This window comes from Thunnus albacares, chromosome 2 (genome assembly GCF_914725855.1).
Source record: "Thunnus albacares chromosome 2, fThuAlb1.1, whole genome shotgun sequence".
NCBI classification, from domain to species: Eukaryota; Metazoa; Chordata; class Actinopteri; order Scombriformes; family Scombridae; genus Thunnus; species Thunnus albacares.
In genome coordinates, this window is record NC_058107.1 from 21,635,292 (window position 1) to 21,645,422 (window position 10,131).

Sequence of the window (10,131 nt, forward strand, 5' to 3'; positions counted from 1 at the left end):
GTATGAAAAGGTGCAAGACAGAAATGTTCCTGAATGTAGCTGCATGTGTGAATAGTGAAAATCACTAGTGGTGCCTGAAAGGTTATCCCAGTAATTTACTGGGAACTATGCGTGAAAGAGGCTTTAGTTTGGTTGTTTGTTGTTTGATTGGTGTTTGTCATTGTTGTGTTATATATTATTGTGTCTTGTACTGTTCTGTTTCCCATTTGTTTTGTGAGTGTTTGTTTGGGACCCCTTGAAAACGAGATGATACATCTCAAGGGGTTTATCCTGATATAATACATTTCTGACAAAGCTAATGTCGCTTCCAGTCCCTTCTGACTTTGAGTGGTGAAAATCAAAGATAAAACCACAGAGTTTGATTTAAACCTCACTATGCAGTTTATCGTCATGTTCATGTCTACGGGGGTAATGTTATCACAGAGCTCATCCTTCTCTTTTTCTCAGTCTGCTTGTCTCTGTGTGGATTTATCTCCTCAACTTCTCCCTGTCTTCTTCTCCACAGTTCATGACCTCTGTGTCTCTCATTGCTGTCTTTGCCTCTCTCCTCCTCTGTCTCTTTCTACCATATTTCTTTTGGTTATGTGGTAAAAAAATGTAAGTCTTCTGATCCGCATGCTGCCTGTTGTTCTCATTAGAATTATGTTAACATGTCCAGCTGTTAGGACTGGATTCAAGATTGTTGACCACATGTAATGGGATAGATAATAATAAAAAACTGAGGAGGATGGTAAAATAGCATGGTGTGCGATGACTGAGAATAATTTCATTATCCAGTTCATCAGTTTTCAGTACAACACCACAGCTCACCTGAACTTCACCTCACCGTGATGAAGTAAAGTCTCCTCCAGCTCTCTTTGCAGAGTTTGCAGTCCTTGTTGCCCTCATGTTTGAAGAGTTTTTACTGAGTTTCTTAGTCTTTTCAGTGCAAATTGAATTGGAAACCATTTTTGATGGATGTCTATTTCTTTTTCAGAAGAGGAATTTGTGGATATTAGGGCTTGCCTAGAGACAAAACACTAATTATAGTTCAATATGTGATCATTTCTGACTGTCAAGTCCAGAAAAAAACTTTTTGTCTGTGGAGAGAGTTGTTACCTGTTTTGTCTAGTTTTTGTTGGTTTGAACAATCTTAAGCTCAGTCCAGAAGCTTAAGATTAAGACAGAATGCACCTTACACATTTTTGTAACATCTATATTCCTATTTAGATGTACTGTTTTCTTCATCACCATATGCTATATTCTCCTCTCTTAATCTTTCCTTCCTGTCCCTCTCTGCTTCTGTCTCCGTTGCTCTGCTCCATTACTCTCTGTTATGACGAGAAACTGTAGCTGTGGGAATTTTTCCACTGACAGTAACTAGTCACACTGTTGAAGTACCTTGTATGATCCTCTCCCCTTTTCTCTCCTCTCCTCTCCTCTCCCTGGGTATGTGAAAGCAAAAAAACTTCCAAAAACTATTAATTCAACCACGGCATTAAATCAAAACTGAAGTAAAAATCCACCATTTTAGCTTGTCAAGTGTTTGTCTGCAGCCACTTTAGTCAACCAGAGAGTAGAGTTAATGCTAGGAGATAATTGGCTCAAACTATAAATGTGTTGCTCTAAGAGGTTAGTTATATGATTAGATCTTCAATACCGGCCTGTTTTTTTTGGAATAAAGTTAATCAGAATGGTACCTAGAACTGAAATGCAGGCCAATAAATAAACAATAAATAAACTTCATAATGGAGAAACTAATCTTGGGGCAGTGTGGTGGTGCATGGGTTAGCACTGTCACCTCACAGCGAGAAAACTGTTACAGTAGGTCCTGGGTTTGAATCCACCAGTGTTTCTTTGTGGGTTTCCAGTGGGTGTTCTAGTTTCCATATAAACCAGTAGACTAAAGATGTAAAACAAAGACATGTAGGGTCAGTTCTGTGAGACTGGCGACCTCCTCAGTGATCACAATGTGAGCTTGAAGACGCACCAGCCTCCGAACAGGATAAGTGGGTAAAGATAATGGATAGATAGAAAAACAAACAACAAATCCTGAAACTTTGATAAATTGGCAGCATATGAAATAGGGCAAAAAAAAACTGTAAGTGAAAGTGTGAATATATTCAGATATATGATAATAAAACAAACATGCCTTTAAAAGTCTTTCAAAGTACTATTAAAGAGATACTTAGCATTACACTTTGATAAATTTTGGGGGCTTGTGTGAATTTTAAAAATAATTTCTAAAGTGGAAGCACCAGTTATCATTACTGCCCAAAAACCTTGGATCCCACACTTCCCATAATGCAGCTTGATGCTGTCTTTCATTAGACTGATAAATTCAGACATCGTTTAAACTCCACACCTCCAGTTTGTTACACAGGATTTCTGTTTTATATTAATTTCAAGTCTCAAGCTCAAACAGAGATAAACAGAATAACCTTGATGACATCATCAGCGTTATTTTTCGCAGACTTGAGAAAGCTTCTCCAGAGCCACTGAAGACATCATACGACTGTTTTCACAGGCTGAGTAGTACTCCTCATGATGACTAAACTGAACTTCTGTAAATTGAGTGGCTTGCCCTTTTAAAGAAAAAAAATCATATACATTTCAGACACATAATACACATTTTAATGTTAAAATGGTGCAGTGTGTAGAATTTAGTGGCATCCAGTGGAATGGACTTGGCAGAAATGGAATATAATATTCATAAGTATGTTTTAGTTAGTGTATAATCACCTGAAAATAAGAATCGTTGTCTTTTTGTTACCTTAGAATGAGCCTTTTATATCTACATAGGGAGTGGGTCCTCTTCCACGGAGCCCGCCATATTGCATTGCCATGTTACCACAATAGCCCAGAACGAACAAACCAAACACTGGCTCTAGAGAGGGCCTTTAGCGTTTTTCGTGAGTTTCACGGCCACTGTAAGTCCCCCTATACGCTTGGAAGGGGAAGGGAAGACTATTGACACTAACAAATAAATGTGTTGTGATTCATACCTGGTAGAGAGTCTTGCATTGTGAGTGAGACATCGCCTTACTCAACTAAGCTTTTGGAGCTTTGGTTCTTTCTTCTTTTTTTCTTTTTTTTTTTTTTTTTGGTGGAATGCATGTCTAAGCTCTCGAGCTGTGTGACTGCGAATCTATATGACACCATAGGCCATACAGAGTTAAAGATGATGTGAAGTGGTGCAGAGAGGGACAGAAATAAGAGTTTGGAAGACGAGCAGGCAGAGAGTGCGGGATGATAGCAGTGAGAGAGAGGCAGGAAGGGTTAGGAAAGAGAGAGGGAGAAGAGACAGAGTGATGAAAAGGTGGAAAAAAAGTGAAGAGGAAAGGAAGCAGAGAGACAGACAGCAGCAAATCGAGCAGCTGAAGAGGGTAGTTAAAGTACCTATTTCAGCATTAGCATCAGCGTGCGTGTGCGTGTGCGTCCACCCATACGTGTGTATGTAATGACACAAAGCTATCTACTTGAGCGGCATTAGGCCACAGTGAGGGCTCATTTGGTGCTTCCATTAAATGCACCATGTGAGGTATCTACTTCTGGAAAGTAGGCCTGATTACCTTCTCACTCACGACACTGTTCTTATTGGTTGAGCTTAATTTAACAGAGAGGGGAGTGTGTGGATAGAACACGGGAATATAAAAAGTCACAGGGAGCAGACGTCAAGCAGAAACAAGTATTAATTAAATGCTGCGAGCTTTGCTGAGATATAAACTGGCCGAGTGCAAAGTACATCCAGAGCCAAACATAAAATAGAAGCTCAAGTTTATTTGGTATTCATTATGAGTCAGAACAGAAGGTGTCCTTAAGCTGACATTTCATCAAACCTTCCTCGGGGTGTGCTGTTTGTGTCTCTACATGCGCTTCCTCCACATGAGAGTTTTTATACTTCTACTTTGAATGCTTCCAAGTGGGAAGCACAGCAGCCTGATACTTTTTCATCACGCTCTCCTCTATTTTTCTGACAAGAACAGCAAGGTTACTCCCTCAGTACAAACTTTTGCATGTGTTTGTTTGCTCCTGTCTTTTTTTCTGTGGGTGTTGGAAACTGTAGCTTAACTACAAGTTTGGGTATGTGGGTACTTTCCTGTCTTGGAATAGATTATAGTGGGTATAGGAAAAATGAATGAATGAGTATGTTTTTTATCAGTTGAACCTACATTGTGAAGCTAACTGCTGATGAACTCAAGTATACCTTTAAAGGGGACACATTATATACATTTCCAGGTATATATTTTTAATCTGGGGGCTCTACCAGAATATCTTTGCATGATTTACTCCTTATTTAACTCATACTGACCCATTACGCAGTCCCTCAGTTCAGTCTCGGTGACCATTTTAGCCCCCCCGCCCATCCCGAGGAGCTCGCTCTACACTCATCAGAAGACATTCAGTGGCTTCAGAGGCTACATCAACAAACCATGAAACAAACTATAGTAGTAGGATTTCGCTACTTTTTCTCGTTCTTTACTTAAAATGTCAACTTCTAAGATACATCCGTACATGTTCGAGCCAGAATCTGATCTGAAATATGACAATGGACAGCGCAAACAGCACATAGAAGAACCTTAGCAGCAAAAGCTACAGAGTGGATGGCCGTTTATGAGCTGACATCAGCTCGTCTGCAAGGTAGAAAAGCTGTCACAAAGAAAGGATTCAAAGAAGGTTGAAGCCCTGGCTTTTGTCTTGCAGGGAGCATTTCGACATACGTTAACCTTAAGTTTTGGAACTCTGACCATGTTTAGCACAGATATCAGACATACAGAATACAAATAACAACACAACCACAAGAAGTATAATATGTCCCCTTTAAACAGAGGTCATCGATTAGATAACGTCCGTATGCATCATGTTTGCCTTTGTGTGTGGTTCCAAATTGGTATGTGATATGCTAATTTCTACATGCACCTATACAGAAAAGGCATCCCTAATTTTGCTGGCATGTGCATATGCATAGTACATTGGGTGAAGCTTGTGTTACTTTTATGTAGCATGTACTGTACATGTATGTGTGTTGTGGGAAAGACTTCCCTGCATTGCACTTTCTTCTGCTCCTGTGTGCACACTTGTACACCTCTGTGTACAGACAGAGTAACATAATCACCAACTCCCTGCATAGATCCCCTTTTCCTTCTCCCTCTTTGACCTAGTGAAACATCCCATAATCTCCCTCATCATTGCCATGCTGATGGTGTCGTCACTTCCAAGGGCTCTTCCCCTATCTCCTCGACCTCCTGGGCAACCCTGAGGGTGACCTGGAGTTGAACCCGCAACCCTTTTCCCATTAGGATCAATACTAAGATCTGAGCGGCCCCGCCAATGTGCCTAAATCCTACTGTGGCATCTCCGGCATACTGATGTCTGTATGTGCACCGGGAGGTTAGGGGAGGAAGTGCGGGGAGAAAGACAGACACGGGGGGAGAGAGAGAGGAGAGAGAGAGATTTGACAACATAGAGGAAGTAGATTCCTTAGGCAGTACCTGGGTGGGAGGGATGGTGGATCAAGTGTGTGTGCATACAGCGTATATATGCATGTATGTCTGCATCTTCATCTTGGCTTGTGTGTGTGTGTGTGTGTGTGTGTGTGTGTGTGTGTGTGTGTGAGAGATTTTCTTTTTTTGGCAAGGTAATTTTAAAGTCAGACTTTGAAGTTTATGGATTTCTTTTGTTTTTTTATGTGCTGTCTGCTTTTTTCATGTACCCTTGGTAAGACTGTGGACAGACAGACTAATACTTCATGTGTATGTGTGCTGTAATGCTAGTTCCATATTTGTGGGTTCAATGAGAAAAACAACAATCATTATAGTTTTGTCTGCTACATGTATGTGTTTTTAGGATCTAAGTTATGTTTAAAGCTGAAGTTGTAGATGCTAAAATATTAGAAATTAATAGCAATTTTACTTTTAAGAAATAGTCCAGTGACCTCCTCTGACACTACAAACGCCCTGCAGTACCAAGACTTGAACAAAGGCTACTGTAGACAAAGAAAAAAAAAATCACTTCATAAGCCACCCTGAATCTTACCTTACTTCACACTAAACTTTTGAGAGATATGAAGTAACAGATATCAGGATAAGTCAAATACACCAGAGTGCACAGCTCCTCAGTCTTAAGCAAGTTCTGTGTTTAGGTGGTGTGTGTTCATATCTTGACAGACACTGTGAAGCTGTTTCACATGAGGTGGCAAGTTCATACTCCGTCAAGGGACGTGGTTTATGAGACAGTTTAGTGGACTGCAGTAAAAACGAGGGCAGTTGGTGGAAAATGTGAAGAATTGTCCTGTTTTCAAGCCAGAAGACAACAACAACCATCATACTAGTTTTCAGCCACTGCCTTCCACCCAGTCATTCGTTCATTCATTCATTTTTTTTTTCTTGCACAATGTTCTGTACAACGGGACTGTTCTGTGTTTCAGCTTTATGCAATTGTAAAACAACTTCAAGGCTGGTTTAACATTAACCTGCTGAAGGAGGGAAAGTTTCTCTGTCTGAGTTTTGTGATGACAGACATGATCTGGATGTGTGAATCTCCAGCGCATAAATTTACACTGAGAATGAACTTTTTGGTGATGTAGGAGACATCTTGTTGAGTAGTGTAGATGTAATTTTTAGCATTTTTAAACAGGTAATTGTGTAACTTTTTGTGTAAAAACCATGTCAAACACATATGATTATTCCAAGCAGAGTATTTTTATGTCTTAAAATAGTGGTTCTCAAAGTGGGGTCCAGGGACCCCCAGGGGTCCCCAGCAAAAAAAAAAAATATTTTCACTATAATTCCATCCATAAGTAACACAATGACAGAATGTGTGACTATTTTGATCGTGGGTTTTATACACTTTCTGTAATAAAACATCTAAAAGCAAAAATCCTACCAGATTGGGGACCCTGGGACAAAATCTTGTCCATGGTCTAATTTGTGTCAGTTTAGCGGTCCTTGATGTGAAAAAGTTTGAGAACCACTGTCTTAAAACATTCCCTTTTCCTTTGTGTGTGTGACACAAAGCTATAACTCTTACTTTGCCTCATTGTTTCCTTTCTTTTTGTTCCTTCCTATTTCTAATTGTGTCTGCAGTTGAGTCCAGGCATCATGAACACGGTGCTGAAGGGCACCTTCAACGTGACGCTCAACAACCCTCTGCGTACCTCCTGTTCCTCCCACGTGGCCCCTGGCCCAATAACGGGACACAAAACCATTAATGCTGTCTCACCCAACACCTTCATCACCAGTAGCACTTCCTAGAGCTCTCTGTGGGTCAGAGGTGAGGGGTGAGGGGTGAGAGGGTAGTGACAGGTCAATCCTTTCAATTCATATTCTGGAGAAAGCTGATTTTTCATGAATATTTATGGTTAAATCCATTTCTGTTGAATGTATAATTGATCATGAGTGAGATTATTTTCAATTATTGAATTGTAACATAACAAAGCTTATTCATTAAATGAACAGGAAAGTGGTTTTAGTGAGATCTTGCATGGATATTGCAATAGTATTGTGCAATTCAAAACAAAGCTTGAAGAGGTTTTCTGAACAAACTGTTTTAGATGAATTGTGATAGTGACAGTAATCACTTGAATATTTCATAGCTTGTTTAAGCTTCTCTCTGTTGGCGTTGTTATTTTGAAAACTTGCTTAAGCAGTCTGTCCAATTCCTGTTTGTTCTGCTGCTTGTATGTGTGTGTTTTATGGGTGTGTGTGCGTGTCTAAGCCCAAAATTTGCCAACAAATAATGCACAGTAGATCCCCAGAGCTGTTGTTTTGGTAATACTCCTCATTTTTGTGTGTGTTAGAAATTGTTAGAAATTGTCCTCACAGTTAATTTCACAGATAATTTACTAATTAGAGCAGCTAATAACTTGTGACTTTTTAAACCTAAAATTTACTGGAGCAATATACTGACTGATGAATTTATTTTCTTTGCTATTTTAATAATTGCAGGTGGGTGTTTGGAGGAAGATGACTGCTCTTTCTTCAGTGTCGCATGGAGAGATACGTACAGTGCATCTACAGCTGTTGGTTTCCTCATCCTTTCCTCTCAGTAATGATAAGCTTGACACACTGATTCAGCTGTTTTTGTGGATCTGTTCTCTCTGCATAAGCCACTTTGGTAATCAATAACAATTAAAGAGCTATTAATATGAATATTGTCTAAAGTGTTTCCAAAGCAGCTCTTAAAAAAAGAGAAACACGTGGCTCTTTATTTTCTTAAAGCAGCAATCAAAAAATCAATTCGTCCTCATATATAAAGTATAGTTTAAAATTTCAAAAATATTTTATTTTTACTCATGTTGCAAGACAGATCGCCATGCTGCTCACATCTGCTAGTGACAGGAAACCTGGGAAAGTCTGCATCTTTTCTTCCTGAGGTGGGGATTGTCAGAAATCATGTTTTATTTAATGACAGTGAACCAGCACAAGAGACAATTATAAAAAATGCCATTAGAATTCCTAAAGATTCGTAGCCATACATTATTGCTTAGCATGCATAAATCATGAAGCCATTCATTATGTATATTTGTGCTGACTACCAGAGAAACAGGTGTGAAAGTCATATAAAAGACTCATGACTTATGTTCCAATTTGGTTGTACACTGATATGCTTTGCTCATTAATCAAATTAGCCTCATCTTTTGTTTAATGCACACACACACATGCTGCACCAATGCACCAACATGCATTGTTTCGGTCTCATTCTTGGTGCGATTGCTTGTCTTGTTGCTTGTGCCGTGTTTTGCTGTTTTTGGTTTGGTTTTAACTGAGCATGCAGAGGAGAGATCTGTCCAAATTTCACTGCCCAGGCTTATGTGGCTACAACATTAAATATTGAGTGTACAAATACTCTGATGCTTTCAAACACCTGTAAGAGGAGAGAGGCTGGATAGAGAGAGAGAGAGAAGAAAATACATGTGGAGCAATGATAAAGGGAAATACGCCCTAAATTTAAGAAATCTAAATTAGCGTCCTCACCTAGAGCGACTACGGTTAAACACAAGCTCAATAAGTTTCTCAGGTGATGCGGTAATTCAAAGACCACTGAAATCTCAAGGTCTGCCACTGGCTACTAGGGATACATTTTTTAAATCAAGGACTTTTGATATACATTTTAAAGTCAAGCGTAGAGAATGTAAAAAAAAAGTAAAAAAGAGAGGGAGGAATAACTTTCTATATGAAAGTAAATGTGAAAACAGCTGAAAGGTGAAAAGTGAAACAAGTTTCTGACCTTGTACGTCTGGTATCAGAGAGGTAGAGATGGTTGGCTGTGATGAGGCGATGCAGGCGGTTCAAAGTGTCAGATAAACTACTTTTACTGGCCGTTACTACTGGAGAGTGTAGATTTATGCTCCTCTTCTCTGCTGATCACTCACTATAAATCAGATATTCATGGCTCTGTGTGTCCACAGGAAACAAAGAGGGACAGGAAGAGAGCCACAAGAAGTGTTTAAGCATCAGAGGATGCACAGATGACACTATGCATATAGATCTAGTTTTTAAGATGCAGTTTAGTCATATCTGATCTGGACAACCTTTCCAGTGAATGACTGCGCCCCCCTCCCTCTTATCCACTTCCTGTGTAGAATCCATCTTGTTGTGCTGTGTTCAAAATGTCTCATTCAGAGTAACAGGTTCGACTGAGTACCATGTCTCTGATTGTTCCTGTGGGCCTTTTAGCCTAATGAGGTGTTTACCCCCTATCATTATTCAGCTGGGAGCGGAGCAGAGGGAGATGGAGGAGAGAGGGAAGGGGAGGGAGAGGATGGGCAGAGCAAAATGGAGACAGAAGAAAGCAAAGGAAAAGAGGTGAAGAAAAAGAGGATGTAGAAAAAAATTTGAGATTGTGTACGGGCAGGGAAAAGATCAGAGAGCTGAAAGAAAACTAGAGGCTGAGGAGGAAAGAAAGCGATCGAGGAAGGGGAAAGAGCCTGGTGTTATTTATGCCTCCCTTGGCACTCGTCTTTACCTTTTTTTCCCTGCGAGCTGTTTTACATCGGCGATCTAATTAAATCAAATAAATCACAGTGCGTGCGCACACACATACACACACACACAGCCACAAAAGCCCCTCCTGATTCTGAGATTGTGAACATCTCCTCCCCTTACCCCGCCACCCCCCGACTGAATAAATCTCGATTATGGTGCATTACAC

At 40.0% G+C, this 10,131-nt stretch overlaps 1 protein-coding gene across 6 annotated transcripts in view; it reads left to right on the forward strand.

Moving 5' to 3' along the window:
• stpg2 (sperm-tail PG-rich repeat containing 2) overlaps nt 1-9,871 on the forward strand; it is a 61,404-nt gene extending 51,533 nt beyond the window's left edge. For 5 of the 6 annotated variants that reach the window (XM_044372985.1, XM_044373003.1, XM_044373021.1 and 2 more), the window contains exon 13: nt 7,926-9,871. In XM_044372985.1, coding sequence (XP_044228920.1) covers nt 7,926-8,105 — 180 coding nt within the window. In that variant the 3' untranslated portion in view covers nt 8,106-9,871. Of the gene's footprint in view, nt 1-7,064; nt 7,252-7,925 lie in introns of all 6 variants that reach the window. The other variant, XM_044372994.1, reaches the window with a different exon arrangement.
• The last annotated feature ends 260 nt before the right edge of the window (nt 9,872-10,131 follow it).